General features: G+C 38.4%; 5 protein-coding genes and 3 pseudogenes across 5 annotated transcripts; 2 read left to right on the top strand and 6 right to left on the bottom strand.

Moving 5' to 3' along the window:
• Positions 1-774: 774 nt before the first annotated feature.
• Positions 775-2,676, bottom strand: LOC148736586 (melatonin receptor type 1C-like). Its single transcript, XM_088747685.1, has one exon. The coding sequence runs from the start codon at positions 2,167-2,169 to the stop codon at positions 1,192-1,194; it is 978 nt and encodes a 325-aa protein (XP_088603811.1). The 5' UTR covers positions 2,170-2,676; the 3' UTR covers positions 775-1,191.
• A 1,103-nt stretch (positions 2,677-3,779) lies between these two features.
• LOC148736585 (melatonin receptor type 1A-like) lies at positions 3,780-5,119 on the bottom strand (annotated as a pseudogene).
• Positions 5,120-7,460: 2,341 nt separating this feature from the next.
• Positions 7,461-8,405, bottom strand: LOC148736584 (melatonin receptor type 1B-B-like; annotated as a pseudogene).
• Positions 8,406-9,397: 992 nt separating this feature from the next.
• LOC148736583 (melatonin receptor type 1B-B-like) lies at positions 9,398-11,230 on the bottom strand. Its single transcript, XM_088751274.1, has one exon. The coding sequence runs from the start codon at positions 10,795-10,797 to the stop codon at positions 9,811-9,813; it is 987 nt and encodes a 328-aa protein (XP_088607400.1). The 5' UTR covers positions 10,798-11,230; the 3' UTR covers positions 9,398-9,810.
• A 1,182-nt stretch (positions 11,231-12,412) lies between these two features.
• On the bottom strand, positions 12,413-14,147 carry LOC111333647 (melatonin receptor type 1A-like). Its single transcript, XM_022939271.2, has one exon. It carries the CDS (start codon positions 14,073-14,075, stop codon positions 13,080-13,082), a length of 996 nt encoding a protein of 331 aa, XP_022795006.2. The 5' UTR covers positions 14,076-14,147; the 3' UTR covers positions 12,413-13,079.
• Positions 14,148-15,841: 1,694 nt separating this feature from the next.
• On the bottom strand, positions 15,842-17,881 carry LOC148736582 (melatonin receptor type 1A-like; annotated as a pseudogene).
• A 163-nt stretch (positions 17,882-18,044) lies between these two features.
• LOC148736581 (melatonin receptor type 1A-like) lies at positions 18,045-19,477 on the top strand. Its single transcript, XM_088749130.1, has one exon. The coding sequence runs from the start codon at positions 18,207-18,209 to the stop codon at positions 19,200-19,202; it is 996 nt and encodes a 331-aa protein (XP_088605256.1). The 5' UTR covers positions 18,045-18,206; the 3' UTR covers positions 19,203-19,477.
• Positions 19,478-22,174: 2,697 nt separating this feature from the next.
• LOC148736580 (melatonin receptor type 1B-B-like) lies at positions 22,175-23,397 on the top strand. Its single transcript, XM_088747682.1, has one exon. It carries the CDS (start codon positions 22,323-22,325, stop codon positions 23,307-23,309), a length of 987 nt encoding a protein of 328 aa, XP_088603808.1. The 5' UTR covers positions 22,175-22,322; the 3' UTR covers positions 23,310-23,397.
• The last annotated feature ends 995 nt before the right edge of the window (positions 23,398-24,392 follow it).

Here is a 24,392-nt window from a genome sequence, read left to right as displayed (position 1 = left end):
ACTTCCCCTAGGCTCGGAGCCAAGCAAGAGATGAATGAAATGAACAACTAAATACAGATATAATTACAATAGAGTAAATTTGTTCAATCGCGGCTCAGGGAAAGACTATTTGAGTTTCCATGTGGTCTCCATCATCATTATCCACTTTTAGGAGCAATTGTTGTTTTAAGTAAGAAATCACCGTACCGAAACCTGCTCAATATTCATTCAAATGCTCAACATTTCAACATAGAGTTACTTCCTCCTAACAAACCTTATTTGTGATTACATGACAGAACCATCTAGGATGTTGAGGTGACTTTTTCGCGTGAATATTTAGAAACAAGATGTTTAGGCAACATCCGCTACAGTTTTGAGTTAACTTTTTAAGCAGCAAGCAGAAACGTGAGTTGGTGCAAACATCAAATTTCACTGACACTTGACTTCCGCGGTCTTATATGCCGATCAAAATAAAATACAATTAAGTTAAGCTTTTTTTAATCTTGATCGCATACGAAATTTAATAATTTTCCACGCATGCTAAACAAGCTGACCAATAGAAACTTTCCACTCATTTTTTCAGTCACACTGTGTGCACAATATTTAATATGTTTGTGCTCAGTCGATGAATTCCTGTGCCACACTGCGGCACCGCTGTTTTCGTCTTTGTTGTCAGTTTTTATAACCACTCACTTCTACTAATTGTAACAAAATAAATTTTTGAGTAAGTGAAAATGGGAATGGTTGGAAATAAATGAGAAAAACGCAAAGATCACAGACAAAAACAATTTGAAATTGAGCTTCAAATATAGTTTTAATGTTGAAATTAATGTACATGTAAGATAGAATCGCCCTCATTAAAATAACGATCGTCTACTTGTCTTTCGTTGTATAAGAAGTTTGTTTATTTTTGATAACACTCTTTGTCGTTAAAGACGGTCTCTTTTGATCTGAATCGGCTTTGCTCTGAAAGAAATTGCAACGAGGAAACACAATGTCGCGAAGAAAACGTAAATGTAATTATGACTTTTCCTTTGTTACTACGAGTTTTGCAACTACATAAAATAAAAAAATTGCCTTGAGAGCTAGACTTCAGAGAGGGAAAATCTTCGGCTTTAACATTGAACTTGCAAGGTCACTTATCGGTCTCATTTTGTTGGGATGCTTGTGAAACTCTTTAAGATTGGGGAAGATGAAAACAATTCAAGCAGCTCACTCAGTGCTGTGGCTGCTGTTGTTGTTGCTGCTATTTTGGCGCCGAAAGTAAGTAATCTTGCGCAAGAGGATCTTGTACTCTCGCCTGAACTGTCTATTCATGATGCCATAAATGAAGGGGTTGATGGTGCTACTCAGATAGACCAAGAACGCGTACGTCAGGTAAGCCTGTCGTGGTATTGTGGGTTCTCCGCGCCCGGCGTCCACGTTGTCCATGACAGAGATAGGAAGCCAACAACATGCGAAGCCAAACAGAACTGCTACTAAAGTTTTCGTCACTTTCGCTTCTTCCACATTCGCACGGAGTTCACAGGGGTTACAGTCTGAAGAAAAAACGCGATTTGATCTTGAAACTGCACGGAACACTTTGACATAGCAGACTGTGATGATTGTTAAGGGTGTTGCGATGTAAAGACATTCGGTTGTTACAGTGTAAGCCATGTTACTTTCAAACGCATACAAACACATTGCTTTTCCAGGCTGAAATTTGAAGCTGTTTTTGCCCTCAAAGAAAAACGGGGACAGAGATCCAGCGAGAGTGAGGCTCCAAACAATGACCATGTATATGAACACTCTTTGCTTCTTAAACAAAAAGAGATACCTTTCTGGTTTTACAACGCAGAAGAATCGGTTGACCGCAATCACACTCATGGTAACCATGGCGACACTTCCAAAAGTCAGTGCTGCAAAACCTTGGAAGAGACAATATGTTTCGCCAAACATCCACCGACCGTAGAACAGAGTGACAACTGTAAAAGGCATACACCAGGTACACATCAGTAAATCACTCACAGCCAGTGCTATCACGAACATGTTGGGAATTGTTCGCAGCCTGCGCTTTCTGTACACGGCGTTAAAAATGAAAAGATTTCCGAGGACAGCCACAATATTGGTTACAGCAAACAAAACTGTTTCAGTCCAAACTAAGGCCTCTGTCCTATTGGCAAGCTCAAGGGAAAGTGTGTCTGTCATCATTGCATTTGGTCAATAACATCGGCGAAAAGGTGCGAAAGCTAAGCTTTTGCAAAGTCTTTCTTGACAACTTTTGGAATCATTGATCGTTGAAACCCATTTAAACGCCGTAGTATTGTGAGTTCTGAACTGAATGACAGATGTAAACACATTGCAATCAATAAATATTAAATACGGTTTTGATGTCATCGTTGTTGTCATTCTAATCACGTTGGATTTTGTAACACAAAATTTGCAACATGTAATAACAGATCGACTTTAAGTTTCTGGTGTGCGAGAGCACGTGTGGTCTGTCAGTTGTTTAACTCCGAATAAATGTTAGTGAGTCGCTATTAGCGACTGGTATAACTCTTTTGAGTGAAAGAGAAGATGTGGCTTCTATTTTTCCATATCTTGTTTATCTCCAGACACCTGGCTTGAAAACTGAAACAAACGTTATGTAATCCCACCGTTCACGAAAGGGATAAGATATCTTGAAGAGCCTCAACAACTTTAACTTCCGCAGTCAAGAATAACTGAAAGAAAAAGAATTACTACTCTCAATAGAAACTTTGAAGTCAAGTTTGTAAGTTTTAGTTCAGCTAGTTTGTTGGCATTGTATAGGGGAAGTTAAATTTAAGTTAAATTTAAAATTTGAAATTCAAAACAACGTCAATTTTTGTTTGAGCTGAAAAACTTAATTTAAAAATCGAGCGGATGCTGTCCGAGCATCTTGTTGCTGAATAACGAAAAGAAAATATCATTTTAAACAATAAATCAACCACTGGTTAACGCGTTTCAATTTGTTCAAGTGTCCAGATTGAAGGAAGAAACTAGAAAAATCTTGCCAAACAGTAATTTAGAAGTTCAACTAAAACTCATGAGATTCAATCGATCATTTCCCTTCATCGACTGTTCGAAATGTGACTATATGTAGCTGTAAATAGACAGACATGACTTCTTTTAGACAACACTCATCAAAAAGCCGTTTGACGTACCGCTGTTCGCGTGCCCAAATCTGCCGGTGGAAATTTCAAGAAAACAATATTAAAGTTTCATTTAGAAAAAGTCGTTCTGCAGCTGATAGAGGTTAGGACTACAGTTTCACTAGTTCGGAATCTCCTAAAGATTACCGACAATTTCTTCCTGAGATAAACTTGACCGCCATCTTGACTTTTTCTTAAAAAAGGAAACAAATTATTTAAATTTTTCCCCTATCATAAAACTTGAATAAATATCTCTGCCGAACCTAAAACTCAATTTATTTAATTCCCTCAGATAGTAGGCGCCCTATGATGGGGCATTGGTCAGACTAACCTGTCAGACTAACTTATGCGGAACACATAGCCGTCCAGAATTCAATAGAAAGATGTCATAATTGTTTAGGCTAACTGGCAATAATTTTCTTTCTTTTGTGTGGCGTTCTGTTTTTCTCGCCGAAAAAGGACTTTTTCATTTTCTTTTTTTTCTTTTTGACTGCTTCATTTCTCATGGTAAAATTACTTGTAAACTTGATTTAGCTTGAAATGGTAACACTTCAGTTCCTCAAGATAAAAAAAAAAAAATTAACAAATTACTTACGGCTCTGACTCCACTTAGAATTCTAATAAAACTAGAAGTACATTTGTGTCTTTTATTTCCAAACTTTTTAATCATTGAAAAATTCTACATGTCCATCATCTGTACTTTGGTTGTTTCAATTACACTGACTCATATTGGAGAAAAGGGTTGTTTACTGAAGAAATTTTGCTTATTTCACAGATCATAATGGAAGACAGTGAAATGAAGTACAGAAAAATTTCTGATCCATTTAAAATGGAATTGTGGCAATTTTATTTTCGGATCGTCCTTCTAAGTATTTATTTCGGAAGTCTCTGAAAGCTTTCAAATGGACCAGGCTCGCGTCAAAAAACTTCTTCCTCCACTTCCAGAGCTGCTGTCGCTGCTCCGGCGACGAACACAAAGAATTTTCTTAAACACTACTTTGTATCCCCGCCTAAACTGCTTGTTCATTTAACCATATATGAAGGGGTTTATGGTGCTACTGATCTGTGCGAAGCATATGTATGTCAGATATGCTTGTCTTGGCAAAGTATATTCACCCCGGGCGGCGTCAATGTTATCCATGACAGAAATTGGGAGCCAACAAGACGGAAACCCAACCAGAACTGCTACCAAGGTCTTTGTCACTTTTGCCTCTTCCACGTTCGCGCGGAGTTGACTGAGGTTATTTTCTCGGGAGAAAACGCGATTTGATCGCGAAACTGTTCGGAAAACTTTGACATAGCAAACTGTGACGATCATCAAGGGCGTTGCGATATAAAAACACTCAATAAAGACAGTGTAAGCAATGTTACTTTCAAATGTGTACAAACACATTGCTTTTCCAGGTTGGAAATCAAATGTACCTCCTTCGAAGAAAAAAGGTGGAACAGATCCAGTGAGAGCCAGGAACCAAACTGTGACAATGTACCCCAAGGATCTCTCCTTCTTAAAGAACAAAGGATAATTTTCCGGCCTAACAACACAGAAATATCGGCTGACTGCGATGACTGCCATAGTTCCCAGGCTGTTCGTTCCAATTGTCAATGCCTCAAAGCCTTGAAATTGACAAAACCTTTCACCAAACATCCAATGGCTGTGGAAAAGGGTTAAAACTGTGAAAGGCATACAGCAGGTCGACATCAGAATATCGCTTACAGCAGTGCTATGACGAAGATGTTGGGAAGAATGCGAAGCCTTTGGTTTTTATACACGACGTATAGAGTTAGAAGATTTCCAGAAAGGGCTGTAACATTGATAACTGCGAACAAAAATGTTTCTATCAAAATTAGAGAATCAGTTCTCTCGGCAAGCTTGAGTGAAAGAAACTCTGTCATGGCGGAGTACAATAGCAGGCGGGTTGAGTTTCCCTACCAAGGTAAATTGCATCATAGAATCGGCTCAGCTAAATTTCGGTAACAGAAAGCTGTCAAGCTGCTTTCAGTTCCTTTTTTTGACTTTCAAATAAGGAAGATTTTACCTGTCTCTTTGTGTCATAATCGAACTGAATCGGAAATGAACTGTTTGTTTTCTGGCTCCAAAAATGACGATCGAAAATTGATCTTACCGCGAGAAATGTCTGTTTGTTGACCAAAGCTTTTAACTTTTTCAAAAATAGACTGACGTGATAACATAGAAAAACAATCTGCAAACAATCAAGACCCCTAAATGGTAAAATAAAGGAAGTTCAAATTTAACATTGCTCTTAATATTTAGTCGATGCTTATCCTTTTCGGGGTGAGTTAGTAAATTAGAAAAAGTCCATACACAAACTATAGGAAGCCCCCAAAATAATTTAATCTGATAAGTGTGCGCAAGATAACAAAAGGTTGAAAGCTAAAATCCGGTCAGCAATAGCGTTAACAGTGCACCCTTTCATATCTTTCTAATTGGACTTTCCCCCTGTTTTTTCTTTCATGATCAAGTGCGAGACTCATTATTTAAACACAAAACCGAAATGGCCATCATAGCACCGTGCATATCATAAGCTTGAGGTGAGATACGCGCGCGTGAAAAAGTGAAATGAAGTGCGAAGTGTGAAATGTGGAGTTTGAAGTGCGAGTGTGAATTGTGAAGATCGAGCACCATAAGTGAAACAGGAGCATAAATTTTGAGCCGCAAGTTAAGTGACGTACGAGAATGAAGTGCTAAAAACGTGTGAAATGTGAAGCGCTTGAGACACTTAGGCGCGAAGTTTGAACTACGACTTTTGTGCATGAAACAAGAACATTTAGGAGGTGGCGTTTTTAATTCATGATAAGTTTTTCCTGATTTTTGTACTCCTCAACTATTTTTTTTAAAGACCGCTTGAAAATTTACTGTTCAGCCTCACTCTAATATGAGAATGCCATTAAAAAGAGATTCTGGTGCAAACCTGACGTTCCTATGACGTCATAGCTAATGACGTCACTTCTACCTGATCGGTGCGGATGATTTATCTCTCAAATATTTATATTAAAGAGCAGTTGAGAGATCAAAGATGGCTTTTTTTGTCGATTTTCCAAATTATAATCCTGGAATTACCACAGAAAACAGGAAGAAATTCATCCACCAAGACTTCTCTTCTCCACATGGAAAAATACATCGATCTACAAATAGAGAACACTTCATGATTAAAAGCCTCATTTGCACAGATAAAACTACATTGTAGGAACAATTTCAAATGGCTAAGAACTGTATAAGTTTAAAGATAGATAGATAGTTTATTCAAATATACCTAGCAGCCTTGCGGCTGAATTTTGATAAAAGTAAAACTGGTATCTAAGAATAATTTTCAAAGTTACTTCTATAACTGATGTAGATGTAACAGCAGCTTTTAAGAGCCTCTTAAAGTTCTTAAGCTACATCACAAGGTAACTTGGCTTACCATGCATTTCTTTGAAAGTACGTACAAAGTAAATTTTAGAAACATCCTTTTTTTAGCTAAAATCGGTCTATTAACTGTAACTCTTGTTAGGAAAAACCTACATTATTTAAAGATCAACTTTTCCTTAGAAATAAGCAGTTTTGTTCGTTCTATAAAAGTTAGAAATTTAAACAGTTTTTAAAAAGCGGCAATTTCCTTGGCCTATTAAAGAAGAATACATTTTGTCAACTATTAAGAGTCAAGCAGCTGGTTATGTCAGAAAAATAATTTACCTATAACATTTTCACCATTTGATTTATTTAAAAAATTATTTTAAGTAGCAACAAATGATAGAAAAGTAAACATTTCTAGACAATTGCCTCTGAAGCCGCATAAAAAAAAGGTATCTTGTTGCCATGGCTACTGAGTAAAACATGTTGTAAATTCTAAAGACCATGAAGGATCTGAATGTCCACGATAAAACATTGTCATGGCAACAAATCTACCACTAATTTCTGAAACACTCGAGAATTCGCTTTCGCAAAATTTGTAAATCTACACCCAATTCTAGTCAACATGTACTTCATGATACAACAGTGTTCAGTCACTTTGTTGGATTTCTTAGGTATACTGAGCTCGTACATGACCACTAGCTTTGAACCTTCAAAACACATCGCTCTGACAATGAGCACGTAGATTGAATGCCAGTAGGGTTAGGGACTACTTCGTATCATATCAGTAAATGTTTGCACTCGTCGGGTGATGATGACCTTGACATGTTACCGCATTCGGCTCCAAGGTTTCGAGCACCTTTTAAATTTTCAGTGTCAAGATGTGTAAGTCCTAAGTTTCTGATTTTATCAGGAACAAACTCGAACGAAATATGAAAAACATTCCATTTACTACAACATTTCTTAAGCTAATTCAGTTAAGCGTTGCCGTTCTCGCCGTCAACTCATTATTGGAAGCCGAAAATCTTCCTAATAATAACCTTGTACTCTCGTCTGAACCTCTTATCTGTGGCACAATAGATAAAGGGGTTTCTGGTGCTACTCAGATAAACTAAGAAGCTGTAAGTTAAGTACACTTGTCGTGGTACTTTGGGTTCTCCACGTACCATGTCGATGTTATCGACGACGAAGACAGGAAGCCAACAGCATGCAAAGCCGACCACAACTACCACCAAACGTTTCGTCACTCTGGCTTCTTCCACATTCACCCGAAGGAGTTGCAGATTATTTTCCAACGAGAAAACACGATTTGATCTTGACACGGAGCGAAACACTTTAACATAGCAGATCTTGATGATGATCAAAGGAGTTGTGATGAAACAGCAAAGGATTGAGACAGAGTAAGCAATGTTACTTTCAAATTTGTACAGACACATTGCTTTTCCAGGCTGGAATTTAATGCTGCCGTTTTTGAAGAGTAACATGGGCACAGATGCAGCCAGAGCCAATACTTTTCTTGATTGATAACACAGAAATACCGGCTGACTGCAATTGCTGTCATAGTTCCAAGACTGCTCATCCCAAATGTAAATGTATCAACTGCTTGAAAACGACAGACCGTTTCACCAAAGATCCAGCTGCCGTGGAAAATACTTGCCACTGTAAAAGGCATACAGGAGGTACACATCAGAATATTGCTGACAGCCAGTGCTATTACAAACATGTTGGGAATTGTTCGCAGCCCACGCTTTCGGTAAACGGCGTAAAAAGTGAGAAGAGTTCCGAGGACAGCTGCAACGTTGATAACAGCAAACAAAACTGTTTCAGTCCTAACTAAGACTTCAGATCTAATGGTAAGCTCATGGGAAAGTGTGTTGGACACCATCATTCTTGACAAATGAGTGAAGAAATCTGTGACTGTAACCGCTGTGGAGATTCTGAGGTAATGGTTGATGAAAGGGTTTTAGGAATATTTTTCTTGGTAAAGTTAACGAACTCATTATCTGTCTTTATCATTATTGACCCAATATAGCCCGGTTTCATTGTCCCAGCAACGGTTTCCAATTATTATTATTTATGGCATTTCTTTGTTTTTTTAAACATTTCTTTTTAGGTTGACTTACTGTGCCCTTCAATGACTTCCCCTAGGCTCGGAGCCAAGCAAGAGATGAATGAAATGAACAACTAAATACAGATATAATTACAATAGAGTAAATTTGTTCAATCGCGGCTCAGGGAAAGACTATTTGAGTTTCGATGTGGTCTCCATCATCATTATCCACTTTTAGGGGCAATTGTTGTTTTAAGTAAGAAATCACCGTACCGAAACCCGCTCAATATTCATTCAAATGTTCAACATTTCAACATAGAGTTACTTCCTCCCGACAAACCTTATTTGTGATTACATGACAGAAACATCTAGGATGTTGAGGTGACTTTTTCGCGTCAATATTTAGAAACAAGATGTTTAGACAACATCTGCTACAGTTTTGAGTTAACTTTTTAAGCAGTTTTCAAGCAGAAACGTGAGTTGGTGCAAACATCAAATTTCACTGACACTTGACTTCCGCGGTCTTATATGCCGATCAAAATAAAATAATGTAAGTTAAACTTTTTTTAATCTTGATCGCATACGACATTTAATAATATTCCACGCATGCTAAACAAGCTGACCAATAGAAACTTTCCACTCATTTTTTCAGTCACACTGTGTGCACAATATTTGATATGTTTGTGCTCAGTCGATGAACTCTTGTACCACACTGCGGCACCGCTGTTTTCATCTTTGTTGTCAATTTTTATAACCACTCACTTCTACTAATTGTAACAAAATAAATTTTTGAGTAAGTGAAAATGGGAATGGTTGGAAATAAAAGAGAAAAACGCAAAGATCACACACATAAAGAATTTGAAATTGAGCTTCAAATATAGTTTTAATGTTGAAATTAATGTACATGTAAGATAGAATCGCCGTCACTAAAATAACAATCGTCTACATGTCTTTCTTTGCTGTATAAGAAGTTTGTCTATTTTTGATAATACTCTTTGTCGTTAAAGACGGTCTCTTTTGATCTGAATCGGCTTTGCTTCTGAAACAAAATTGCAACGAGGAAACACAATGTCGCGAAGAAAACGTAAATATAATTATGACTTTTCCTTTGTTACTACGAGTTTTGCAAGTAAGTAAAATAAAAAAATTGCCCTGAGAGCTAGACTTCAGTGTGGGAAAATCTTCGGCTTTAACATTGAACTTGCAAGGTCACTTATCGGTCTCATTTTGTTGGGACGCCTGTGAAACTCTTTAAGATTGAGGAAGATGAAAACAATTCAAGCAGCACACTCAGTGCTGTGGCTGCTGTTGTTGTTGCTGCTATTTTGGCGCCGAAGGTAAGTAATCTTGCGCCAGAGGATCTTGTACTCTCGCCTGAACTGTCTATTCATGATGCCATAAATGAAGGGGTTGATGGTGCTACTCAGATAGGCCAAGAACGCGTACGTCAGGTAAGCCTGTCGTGGTATCGTGGGTTCTCCGCGCCCGGCGTCCACGTTGTCCATGACAGAGATAGGAAGCCAACAACATGCGAAGCCAAACAGAACTGCTACTAAAGTTTTCGTCACTTTCGCTTCTTCCACATTCGCACGGAGTTCACAGGGGTTACAGTCTGAAGAAAAAACGCGATTTGATCTTGAAACTGCACGGAACACTTTGACATAGCAGACTGTGATGATTGTTAAGGGTGTTGCGATGTAAAGACATTCGATTGTTACAGTGTAAGCCATGTTACTTTCAAACGCGTACAAACACATTGCTTTTCCAGGCTGAAATTTGAAGCTGTTTTTGTCCTCAAAGAAAAACGGGGACAGAGATCCAGCGAGAGCCAAACTCCAAACAATGACCATGTATATGAACACTCTTTGCTTCTTAAACAAAAAGAGATACCTTTCTGGTTTTACAACGCAGAAGAATCGGTTGACGGCAATCACACTCATGGTAACCATGGCGACAATTCCAAAAGTCAGTGCTGCAAAACCTTGGAAGAGACAAAATGTTTCGCCAAACATCCACCGGCCGTAGAACAGAGTGACAACAGTAAAAGGCATACACCAGGTACACATCAGTAAATCACTCACAGCCAGTGCTATCACGAACATGTTGGGAATTGTTCGCAGCCTGCGCTTTCTGTACACGGCGTTAAAAGTGAAAAGATTTCCGAGGACAGCCACAACATTGGTTACAGCAAACAAAACTGTTTCAGTCCAAACTAAGGCCTCTGTCCTATTGGCAAGCTCAAGGGAAAGTGTGTCTGTCATCATTGCATTTGGTCAATAACATCGGCGAAAAGGTGCGAAAGCTAAGCTTTTGCAAAGTCTTTCTTGACAACTTTTGGAATCATTGATCGTTGAAACCCATTTAAACGCCGTAGTATTGTGAGTTCTGAACTGAATGACAGATGTAAACACATTGCAATCAATAAATAATAAATACGGTTTTGATGTCATCGTTGTTGTCATTCTAATCACGTTGGATTTTGTAAGACAAAATTTGCAACATGTAATAACAGATCGACTTTAAGTTTCTGGTGTTCGAGAGCACGTGTGGTCTGTCAGTTGTTTAACTCCGAATAAATGTTAGTGAGTCGCTATTAGCGATTGGTATAACTCTTTTGAGTGAAAGAGAAGATGTGGCTTCTATTTTTCCATATCTTGTTTATCTCCAGACACCTGGCTTGAAAACTGAAACAAACGTTATGGAATCCCACCGTTCACGAAAGGGATAAGATATCTTGAAGAGCCTCAACAACTTTAACTTCCGCAATCAAGAATAACTGAAAGAAAAAGAATTCCTACTCTCAATAGAAACTTTGAAGTCAAGTTTGTAACTTTTAGTTCTGCTAGTTTGCTGGCATTGTATAGGGGAAGATAAATTTAAGTTTAATTTAAAATTTGAAATTAAAAACAACGTCAATTTCTGTTTGAGCTGAAAAACTTAATTTAAAAATCGAGAGGATGCTGTCCGAGCATCTTGTTGCTGAATAACAAAAAGAAAATGTCATTTTAAACAATAAATCAACCACTGGTTAACGCGTTTCAATTTGTTCAAGTGTCCAGATTGAAAGAAGAAACTAGAAAAATCTTGCCAAACAGTAATTTAGAAGTTCAACTAAAACTCATGAGATTCAATCGATCATTTCCCTTCATCGACTGTTCGAAATGTGACTATATGTAGCCGTAAATAGACAGACATGACTTCTTTGAGACAACACTCATCAAAAAGCCGTTTGACGTACCGCTGTTCGCGTGCCCAAATCTGGTGGAAATTTCGAGAAAACAATATTAAAGTTTCATTTGGAAAAAGTCGTTCTGCAGCTGATTAGGGTTAGGGCTACAGTTTCACTAGCTCGGAATCTCCCAAAGATTACCGACAATTTTTTCCTGAGATAAACTTGACCGCCATCTTGACTTTTTCTTAAAAAAAAGGAAACAAAGTATTTAAATTTTTCCCCCATAATAAAAGTTAATAAATATCTCGGCCGAACCTAAAACACTATTTCATTCTCTCAGATAGTAGGCGCCCTATGATGGGCCATTGGTCAGACTAACCTGTCAGACTAACTTATGCGGAACACATAGCCGTCCAGAATTCAATAGAAAGATGTCATAATTGTTTAGGCTAACTGGCAATAATTTTCTTTCTTTCGTGTGACGTTCTGTTTTTCTCGCCGAAAAAAGACTTTTTCATTTTCTTTTTTGTGTTTTGACTGCCTCATTTCTCATGGTAAAATTACTTGTAAACTTGATCTAACTTAAAATGGTGACACTTCAGTTCCTAAAGATAAAAAAAAAAAAAAAAGAAAAAAAAAAAGAATCAAACAAATTACTTACGGCTCTGACTCCACTTAGAATTCTAATAAAACTAGAAGTACATTTGTGTCTTTTATTTCATAACTTTTTAATCACTGAAAAATTCTACATGTCCATCATCTGTACTTTGATTGCTTCATTTAAACTGACTGTTATATTGGAAAAAAGGGTTGTTTACTAAAGAAATTTTGGTTACAATGAAATATATGAAGTTCATATATTTTGAACTGCGGTATTAGATACATATGATGTACGATCCTCGCAATAGATAGCGCTATTTAAGCAACAGCGAAAATCTAATACCTATGTCTTTGTTACAAAATCTAATACATATGTATCTGATACAGCAGTTCAAAATATATGAACTCCATATATTTCATTGTATCTGATTTATCACTTTCACGGGTTTATTACGAATCAACTTAACGGCATGCTCCCAGTTGGCTTGTTAGCTCAATTGGTAGAGCGCTGCACTAGTATCGCAGAGATCAGTGGTTCGAATCCCGTAGAGGCCTGATTTTTTTCAGGTCTGATTTTCGCTATTGCTTAAATAGCGCTATCTACTGCCAATATCGTGCACCATATGTAAAGAAATTTTGTTTATTTCACAGCTCATGATTGAAGACAGTGTAATGAATTACAGAAAAATTTCTGACCCCTTTAAAATGGAATTGTGGCAATTTTATTTTCGAGTCGTCCTTCTAAGTAATTCTTGCAGAAGTCTCTGAAAGCTTTCAAATGGACCAGGCTCGCGTCAAAAAACTTCTTCCTCCACTTTCAGAGCTGCTGTCGCTGCTCCAGCGACGAACACAAAGAATTTTCTTAAACACTACTTTGTATCCCCGCCTAAACTGCTTGTTCATGCAACCATATATGAAGGGGTTTATGGTGCTACTGACATATGCCAAGCATGTGTATGTCAGATATGCTTGTCTTGGCAAAGTGTGTTCACCCCGGGCGGCGTCAATGTTATCCATGACAGAAATTGGGAGCCAACAAGACGCAAACCCAACCAGAACTGCTACCAATGTCTTTGTCACTTTTGCCTCTTCCACGTTCGCACGGAGTTGACTGAGGTTATTTTCTCGGGAGAAAACGCGATTTGATCGCGAAACTGTTCGGAAAACTTTGACATAGCAAACTGTGACGATCATCAAGGGCGTTGCGATATAAAAACTCTCAATGAAGACAGTGTAAGGAATGTTACTTTCAAATGTGTACAAACACATTGCTTTTCCAGGTTGGAAATCAAATGTACCTCCTCCGAAGAAAAAAGGTGGAACAGATCCAGTGAGAGCCAGGAACCAAACTGTGACAATGTACCCCAAGGATCTCTCCTTCTTAAAGAACAAAGGATATTTTTCCGGCCTAACAACACAGAAATATCGGCTGACTGCGATGACTGCCATAGTTCCCAGGCTGTTCGTTCCAATTATCAATGCCTCAAAGCCTTGAAATTGACAAAACCTTTCACCAAACATCCAATGGCTGTGGAAAAGGGTTAAAACTGTGAAAGGCATACAGCAGGTCGACATCAGAATATCGCTTACAGCCAGTGCTATGACGAAGATGTTGGGAAGAATGCGAAGCCTTTGGTTTTTATACACGACGTATAGAGTTAGAAGATTTCCAGAAAGGGCTGTAACATTGATAACTGCGAACAAAAATGTTTCTATCAAAATTAGAGAATCAGTTCTCTCGGCAAGCTTGAGTGAAAGAAACTCCGTCATGGCGGATTACAATAGCAGACGGGTTGAGTTTCCCTACCAAGATAAATTGCATCATAGAATTGGCTCAGCTAAAAGTCGTTAGCAGAAAGCTGTCAAGCTGCTTTCAGTTCCTTTTTTTGACTTTCAAATAAGGAAGACATTACTTGTCTCTTTGTGTCATAATCAAACTGAATCGGAAATGAACTGTTTGTTTTCTGGCTCCAAAAATGACGATCGAAAATTGATCTTACCGCGAGAAATGTCTGTTTGTTGACCAAAGCTTTTAATTTTTTCAAAAATAGACTGACGTGATAACATAGAAAAACAATCTGTAAAATGGTAATTTTAAATGGTAAAATAAAGGAAGTTCAAATTTAACATTGCTCTTAATTTTTAGTCGATGCTTATCCTTTTCGGGGTGAATTAGTAAATTAGAAAAAGTCCATACACAATAAAACTATGGGAAGCCCCCAAAATAATTTGTTGTGATAAGTGTGCGCAAGATAACAAAAGGTTGAAAGCTAAAATCCGGTCAGCAATAGCATTAACAGTGCACCCTTTCATACCTTTCTAATTGGACCTTCCCCCTTTTTTTTCTTTCATGATCAAGTGCGAGACTCATTATTTAAACACAAAACCGAAATGTCCATCATAGCACCGTGCATATCATAAGCTTGAGGTGAGATACGCGCGCGTGAAAAAGTGAAATGAAGTGCGAAGTGTGAAATGTGGAGTTTGAAGCGCGAGTGTGAATTGTGAAGATCGAGCACCATAAGTGAAACAGGAGCATAAATTTTGAGCCGCAAGTTAAGTGACGTACGAGAATGAAGTGCTAAAAACGTGTGAAATGTGAAGCGCTTGAGACACTTAGGCGCGAAGTTTGAACTACGACTTTTAAGCATGAAACAAGAACATTTAGGAGGTGGCGTTTTTAATTCATGATAAGTTTTTCCTGATGTTTGTACTCTTCAACTATTTTTATTAAAGACCGCTTGAAAATTTACTGTTCAGCCTCACTCTAATATGAGAATGCCATTAAAAAGAGATTCTGGTGCAAAACTGACGTTCCTATGACGTCATAGCTCATGACGTCACTTCTACCTGATCGGTGCGGATGATTTATTTCTCAAATATTTATATTAAAGAGCAGTTGAGAGATCAAAGATGGCTTTTTTTGTCGATTTTCCAAATTTTAATCCTGGAATTACCACAGAAAACAGGAAGAAATTCATCCACCAAGACTTCTCTTCTCCACATGGAAAAATACATCGATCTACAAATAGAGAACGCTTCATGATTAAAAGCCTCATTTGCACAGATAAAACTACATTGTAGGAACAATTTCAAATGGCTAACAACTGCATAAGTTTAAAATTTTGATAAAACTAAAACTGGTATCTAAGAATAATTTTCAAAGTTACTTCTATAACTGATGTAGATGTAACAGCAGCTTTGGCTTACCATGCATTTCTTTGAAAGTACGTACAAAGTAAAATCGGTCTATTAACTCTAACTCTTGTTAGGAAAAACCTACATTATTTAAAGATAAACTTTTCTTTAGAAATAAGCAGTTTTGTTCTTTCTATAAAAGTTAGAAATTTAAACAGTTTTTAAAAAGCGGCAATTTCCTTGGCCTATTAAAGAAGAGTACATTTTGTCAACTATTAAGAGTCAAGCAGCTGGTTATGTCAGAAAATAATTTACCTATAAAATTTTCACCATGTGATTTATTTAAAAAATTATTTTGAGTAGCAACAAATGATAGAAAAGTAAACATTTATAGACAATTGCCTCTGAAGCCGCAATAAAAAAAAGGTATCTTGTGTGCCATGGCTACTGAGTAAAACATGTTGTAAATTCTAAAGACAATGAAGGATCTGAATGTCCACGATAAAACATTGCCATGGCAACAAATCTACCACTAATCAACCACTAATTTCTGAAACACTCGAGAATTCGCTTTCGCAAAATTTGTAAATTTACACCCAATTCTAGTTAACATGTACTTCATGATACAACTGTGTTCAGTCACTTTGTTGGATTGTTTATGTATACTGAGCTCGTACATGACCACTAGCGTTGAACCTTCAAAACACATCGCTCTGACAATGAGCACGTAGATTGAATGCCAATAGGGTTAGGGACTACTTCGTATCGTATCAGTAAATGTTTGCACTCGTTGGGTGATGACCTTGACATGTTATACTGCATTCGGCTTCAAGGTTTTGAGCACCTTTTAAATTTTCAGTGTCAAGATGTGTAAGTCCTAAGTTTTTGATTTTATCAGGAACAAACTTGGACGAAATATGAAAAACATTCCATTTACTACAACATTTCTTAAGCTAATTCAGTTAAGCGTTGCCGTTCTCGCTGTCAACTCAGCATTGGAAGCCAAAAATCTTTCTAATAATAACCTTGTACTCTCGCCTGAACCTCTTATCTGTGGCACAATAGATAAAGGGGTTTATGGTGCTACTCAGATAAACTAAGAAGCTGTAAGTTAAGTACACTTGTCGTGGTAGTTTGGGTTCTTCACGTACCATGTCGATGTTATCGACGACGAAGACAGGAAGCCAACAATATGCAAAGCCGACCACAACTGCCACCAAACGTTTCGTCACTTTGGCTTCTTCCACAGTCACCCGAAGGAATTGCAGTTATTTTCCAACGAGAAAACACGATTTGATCTTGACACGGTGCGAAACACTAGCAGATCTTGATGATGATCAAGGGAGTTGTGATGAAACAGCAAAGGATTGAGACAGAGTAAGCAATGTTACTTTCAAATTTGTTCAGACACATTGCTTTTCCAGGCTGTAATTCAATGCTGCCGTTTTTGAAGAGTAACATGGGCACAGATGCAGCCAGAGCCAAGCACCAAACCATGAAAATGTATATCAAGCTTCTTGTACATCGCTTCTTAAACAGCGAGGGATACTTTTCCTGATTGACAACACGGAAATACCGGCTGACTGCAATTGCTGCCATAGTTCCAAGACTGCTCATCCCAAATGCAAATGTATCAAATGCTTGAAAGCGACAGACCGTTTCACCAAAGATCCAGCTGCCGTGGAAAAGACTTGCCACTGTAAAAGGCATACACCAGGTACACATCAGAATATCGCTGACAGCCAGTGCTATTACGAACATGTTGGGAATTGTTCGCAGCCCACGCTTTCGGTAAACGGCGTAAAAAGTGAGAAGATTTCCAAGGACAGCTACAACGTTGGTAACAGCAAACAAAACTGTTTCAGTCCTAACTAAGACTTCAGATCTAATGGTAAGCTCATGGGAAAGTGTGTTGGACACCATCATTCTTGACCAATGAGTGAAGAAACCTGTGACTGTAACCCGGGTGAACGCTTCACATTTCACACGTTTTTAGCACTTCACACTCGTACGCCACTTAATTTGTGCCTCAAAATTTATGCTCGTGTTTCACTTATCGTGCTCGATCTTAACAATTCAGCCTCGCGCTTTAAACTCCACACTTCACACTTCCTTTCACTTTTCATGCGCGCATATCTCACCTCTTGTGTTTGGATAATGAGTCTCATACTTGATCATGAAAGAAAAATAAAAGGGGAAAGACCAATTAGAAAGATCTAAAAGGGCACACTGTTAATGCTATTGCTGGGCGGATTTTAGCTTTCAACTTTTTGTTATCTTGCGCACACTTATCACAATAAATTATTTTGGGGGCTTCCTATAGTTTTACTGTGTATGGACTTTTTCCAATTTACTAAGTCACCCCGAAAAGGATAAGCATCGACTAAAAATTAAGAGCAATGTTAAATTTGTACTTCCGCCTTTTTTTCACCATTTAGTGGTCTTGATTTTTTGCAGATGTTTTCCATGTTATCACATCAGTCTATTTTTGAAAAAATGAAGAGCTTTGGTCAACAAACAGACATTTCTCGCGGTAAGATTAATTTTCGATCGTCATTTTTGGAGCCAGAAAAGAAAAAATTCATTTCCGATTAGGTTCGATTATGGCACAAAGAGACAAGTAATATCTTCCTTATTTGAAAGCCAAAAAAAGGACCTGAAAGCAGCTTGACAGCTTTCTGTTACCGACTTTTAGCTGAGCCGATGCTATGATGCAATTTATCCTGGTAGGGAAACTCCACCCGCCTGCTATTGTACTCCGGAATGACGGAGTTTCTTTCACTCAAGCTTGCCGAGAGAACTGATTCTCTAATTTTGATAGAAACATTTTTGTTCGCAGTTATCAATGTTACAGCCCTTTCTGGAAATCTTCTAACTCTATACGTCGTGTATAAAATCCAAAGGCTTCGCATTCTTCCCAACATCTTCGTCATAGCACTGGCTGTAAGTGATATTCTGATGTCGACCTGCTGTATGCCTTTCACAGTTTTAACCCTTTTCCACAGCCATTGGATGTTTGGTGAAAGGTTTTGTCAATTTCAAGGCTTTGAGGCATTGACAATTGGAACGAACAGCCTGGGAACTATGGCAGTCATCGCAGTCAGCCGATATATCTGTGTTGTTAGGCCGGAAAAGTATCCTTTGTTCTTTAAGAAGGAGAGATCCTTGGGGTACATTGTCACAGTTTGGTTCCTGGCTCTCACTGGATCTGTTCCACCTTTTTTCTTCGGAGGAGGTACATTTGATTTCCAACCTGGAAAAGCAATGTGTTTGTACACATTTGAAAGTAACATTGCTTACACTGTCTTTACTGAGTGTATTTTTATCGCAACGCTCTTGGTGATCGTCACAGTTTGCTATGTCAAAGTTTTCCGAACAGTTTCGCGATCAAATCGCGATTTCTCCCGAGAAAATAACCTCAGTCAACTCCGTGCGAACGTGGAAGAGGCAAAAGTGACAAAGACATTGGTAGCAGTTCTGGTTGGGTTTGCGTCTTGTTGGCTCCCAATTTCTGTCCTGGATAACATTGACGCCGCCCGGGGTGAACACACTTTGCCAAGACAAGCATATCTGACATACACATGCTTGGCATATATCAGTAGCACCATAATCCTCTTCATATATGGTTGCATGAACAGGCAGTTTAGGCGGCAATACAAAGTGGCGTTTAAGAAGATTCTTTGTGTTCGTCGCCGGACCGCCGTCAACAGCTCTGAAAGTGGAGGAAGAAATTTTTTGACGCGAGTCTGGTCCATTTGAAAGCTTTCAGAGACTTTCAGAAGAAATACTTAGAAGGACGATCTGAAAATAAAATGACCACAATTCCATTTTTTCCATTTTAAAGGGATCAGAAATTTTTCTGTAATTCATTTCACTGTCTTTTATTGTGAGCTAGAAAATAAAGGAAATTTCTTCAGTAAACAACCCTTTTTTCCAATATAACAGTCAGTGTTAATTAAACAGCCCAAGTACAGATGACTACGGTAGAATTTTTCAAGTGATTAAAAAGTTATGAAATAAAAGATACAAATGTACGCTTAATTCTAACTGGAGTGAGAGCCGTAAGTAATTTGTTGCATTTTTTATCTCTAAGAACTGAAGTGTTACCAAATTTAAGCTCAATCAAGTTTACAAGGAATTTTACCACTGACTGAGAAATGAAACAGTTAAAAAAAAAACGATTAAAAAGAGTCTTTTTTCGGCGACAAAAACGGAAGGCCGTACAAATGAGAGAAAATTATTGTCATTTAGCCTAAACAATTATGACATCTTTCTATAGAATTCTGGACAGTTATGTGTTCTGCACAAGTTAGTCTGACAAGTTAGTCTGACCAATGGCCCATCATAGGTCGCCTACTATCTGAGAGAATTATTGAAAGTGAGTTTTAGGTTTGGCAGAGATATTTATGCAAGCGTTTGTTATGAGGAGAAAAAATGAAATAATTTGTTTTCTTTTTTCGAAAAAAAAGTCAAGATGACTGTCAAGTTTATTTCAGGAAGAAATGTCGGTAATCTTTAGTAGATTCCGAACTCTTGAAACTGTAGTCCTAACCTCATCAGAACGATTTTTTCCAAATGAAACTTTAATTTTTTTTCTAGAACTTCCCACCAGCAGATATGGGCACGTGAACAGCGCTACGTCAAACAGCTTTTTAATGAGTGTTCTCTAAAAGACGAGCTGCCGATTTTTCTAACTTCCTTCAATCTGGACACGTGGGCATGATATCGAAACGCTTCAACCAGTGGTTGATTTATTGTTTAAAATGACATATTTTTTTCGTTATTCAGCAACAAGCTGTTCGGACAACATCCTCTCGATATTTAAATTAAGATTTACAATTCAAGCAGAAATTTATGTTGCTTTTCTTAAAGATAAGTTGAGAAAACGGACACCACCCCTCCTCCCCCCATGTAGACGTATTTTTCACGAGTTGCCATGGCAAAAAGAATAAATAAACGCACGAGGTTCGTTTTGGTCTGCGATATTGCTTCTATGTTTGCTTCCAGAGTAAATGATTTCGACCTCTCCTTCCGCGGCCGGTAACATTTGGGGGCCTGTCCGGGAGTTAGTAAACGTAAAAGTCGAAGCAACATTTTTACGTAATGGTCGGCGGATTGGAGTGAAAGAAGTCTCAGGGCGAAAGTAAATCGATCGAAAGAAACAGGCCCCAGTAGGAACATAAAGAATGGAAATTGAGGATGTCCAGATGCAGATACAGAGTTATCTCTGCCAGTTAGGAGTTAAGGACCTGGAGGAGATCGCTAAAACTCTGGGATGCAGTGATGACGACACGAAGGAAAAGAACAGAAAGGGACTTGTAAGGTTGATCGAAGAACAGCTGGAGGGCACATTGAAAGGCACAAAGGCAGCTAAAATGAAACACCTGGAGGAATTTAAGTTACAAATAATGGAATATACGCCTGTTTGCCCTCCTTTGGAAGTAGTTGACGAGAAAGCGAAGCCTGGAATTTCTCAACCGCTCCTTGGAGAGGGTAAGCCTAAACTTGAAGATGTAAAACCATTGTATTTGCAACCGAATGATTTCAAGAAAGAGTTGAAAATTATCGGTCAGATTGGGGAGCCGGAGCAAAAGGACAAGCTGAGTTTTGTCAGCTTAGTGAGACAAATTGAGGGTGCTTTACAAAAGGGCTACAAGCCCTTAGAAGTAGTGGATGCTATAGTCAGGTCTATTAACCCTGGGATGAGATTAAGAAGTTATTTAGAAGGTCTGGAAAGTCTGACTCTTCCTCGTTTAAGACGTATACAAAGATCCCACTATCAGGAAAAGAGTGCTAGTGAACTTTATCGTCAGCTCTCTACATTAGTTCAAGAGCCCCAGGAGGGTTCTCAGAGTTTCCTCATCAGGGCCCTAGATACCAGGCAGAAGATCCTGTCTTTCCTTACACTTAGGTAACACGGAAAGCCGTAAAAATCTTGAACAAAAGCTCATCTTTCAAACCGACAGTCCAAATCCCACAGGGATCAACGAACGCTTTTCATTCCACTAATTTATTCTTGTTTTTCTCGTTGCCATGTTCCCACCAATAACGTAGCTCCATTTTCTGCCTTTAAAAGCACACACAACCCACAATTCCTCTATTCGCTCCGACGAAGGGCTAACGCTCGAAACGTCAGCTTTTGTAATCGTTACGGTGGCCAATTTACCATTTCAACTTCGTTGATATATCCAAATTATTTCGTTACCCCCACCGACGCAGCCCCAAACAGTTTCTTTCGAAACTATCAGCCTTTATTTAGTTCAACTAAAAGTTACAAACTTGACTTCAAAGTTTCTTTTGACAGTTGTAATTCTTTTTCTTTCAGTTATTCTTGATTGCGGAAGTTAAAGTTGTTGAGGTTCTTTAAGATATCTTATCTCTTTCGTGAACGGTGGGATTATCTAACATTTGTCTAAGTTTTTTAGCCGGGTGTCTGGAGATAAACAAGATATGGGAAAAAATAGAAGTAAGATATTTTCTCTCACTCAAAAGAGTTACACCAATCATTAATATAGCGACTCACTAACACATATTTGGAGTTAAACAACTGAGTTCAATAAAAACAAATCTTTTTCAACAACAACGACAAACCTCACGTGCTCTAGCACACCAAAAACTTAAAGGCGATCTGTTATTGCATTTGTAAATTTTGCCTTACAAAAATCAACGTGATGAGAATGAGAACAACGATAACTTAAAAATCTAATTTAATATTCATTGATTGCAATGTGTTTATATCTGTCATTCAGTTCAGAACTCACAATACTACGGCACCTTAGTGGGTTTCACCGATCAATGATTCCAAAAGGTGTCAAGGAAGACCTAGCTAAAGTCAGTATAGTTTTCGCACCTTTTCGCTGAGGTTATTGACCAAATGCAATGATGACAGACACACTTTCCCTTGAGCTTGCCAATAGGACAGAGACCTTTGTTTGGACTGAAACAGTTTTGTTTGCTGTAACCAATATTGTGGCTTTCCTCGGAAAGCTTCTCACTTTTAACGCTGTGTACAGAAAGCGCAGGTTGCGAACAATTCCCAACATGTTCGTGATAGCACTGGCTGTGACTGATTTTCTGATGTGTACCTGGTGTATGCCTTTTACAGTTGTCACTCTGTTCTACGGCCGGTGGATGTTTGGCGAAACATATTGTCTCTTCCAAGGTTTTGCAGCACTGACTTTTGGAATTATCGCCATGGTTACCATAAGTGTGATTGCGGTAAACCGATTCTTTTGCGTTGTGAAACCAGAAAAGTATTTCTTGTTGTTTAAGAAGCAAAGAGTGTTCATATACATGGTCATTGTTTGGAGCTTGGCTCTCGCTGGATCTCTGTCCCCGTTTTTCTTTGAGGGCAAAAACAGTTTCAAATTTCAGCCTGGAAAAGCAATGTGTTTGTATGCGTTTGAAAGTAACATGGCTTACACTGTAACAATCGAATGTCTTTACATCGCAGCATCCTTAACAACCATCACAATCTGCTATGTCAAAGTGTTCCGCGCGGTTTCAATATCAAATCAGGTTTTTTCTTCAGACGGTAACCCCTGTGAACTCCGTGCGAATGTGGAAGAAGCGAAAGTGACGAGAACTTTTCTAGCAGTTCTGTTTGGCTTCGCATGTTGTTGGCTTCCTATCTCTGTCATGGATAACGTGGACGCCTGGCGCAGAGAGCCCACGACACCACGAAAGGTTTACCTGACGTACGCGTTCTTAGCCTATCTGAGTAGCACCATCAACCCCTTCATTTATGGCATCATGAATAGACAGTTCAGGCGAGAGTACAAGGTCCTCTTAAGCAAGATTACTTGCTTTCGGCGCCAAAATGACAGCAACAACAACAGCAGCCACATTACTGAGTGTGGTGTATGAATTTTTTTCATCTTCATAAATAAATAATTTAGCAATGGACATTCCACTGGGTGGCTCTTCTTGTCCACTGTTTCCAGATCGAATTGGAATCTGGAATGTTGGTTTTTGCGGAGGGAGGAGAACCCGGAGAAAAATCCTCGGAGCAAGGACGAGAACCAACAACAAACTGAACCTACATGTGACGCTAGGTCCGGGAATCGAACCCGGGCCACAGTGGTAGGAGGCGAGTGCTCCATCCCTGCTCCTTCGTCAGTCTTTTAGAGTTTCACAGGCATCCCAACAAAATCAGACCGATAACTGACTAGCAAGTTCTGTGTTAGAGCCGAAGAATTTTCCTCTCTAAGGTCTAGCTCTCAAGGCAATTTTTTTATTTTACGTACTTATAAAAGTCGTAGTAGCAAAGGAAAGTCATAATTACATTTATCTTTTCTTCGCGACATTGTGTTTCCTCGTTGTAATTTCTTTTAGAAGCAAAGTCGATTCAGATCAAAAGAGACCGTCTTTAACGACAGAGTGTTATAAAAAATAAACAAACTCATTATACAACAGAGAAAGACAAGTAGAGGATTGATATTTTAGTAAGGGCGATTCTATCTTACATGTACATTAATTTCAACGTTAAAACTATATTTGAAGCTCAATTTCAAATTGCTTTTCTCTGTGATCTTTGCGTTTTTCTCTTTTATTTCCAATCATTCCCATTTTCACTTACTCAAAAATTTATTTCGTTACAAGTAGTAGAAGTGAGTGGTTATAAAAATTGACCACAAAGATAAAAACAGCGGTGCCGCAGTGTGGTACAGGAGTTCACCAACTGAGCACAAACATATCAAATATTGTGCACACAGTGTGACTGAAAATATGAGTGGAAAGTTTCTATTGGTCAGCTTGCGTAGAATAGTATTAAATGTCGTATGCGATCAAGATTAAAAAAAGCTTAACGTAAATGTATTTTATTTTGATCGGCATATAAGACCGCGGAAGTCAAGTGTCAGTGTTTGCACCAACTCACGTTTCTGCTTGAAAACTGCTTAAAAAGTTAACTCAAAACTGTAGCGGATGTTGTTTAAACATCTTGTTTCT

The sequence above is a fragment of the Stylophora pistillata genome, chromosome 2 (genome assembly GCF_964205215.1).
Source record: "Stylophora pistillata chromosome 2, jaStyPist1.2, whole genome shotgun sequence".
Classification (NCBI taxonomy): domain Eukaryota; kingdom Metazoa; phylum Cnidaria; class Anthozoa; order Scleractinia; family Pocilloporidae; genus Stylophora; species Stylophora pistillata.
This window is presented reverse-complemented; position numbering and strand designations above follow the sequence as displayed.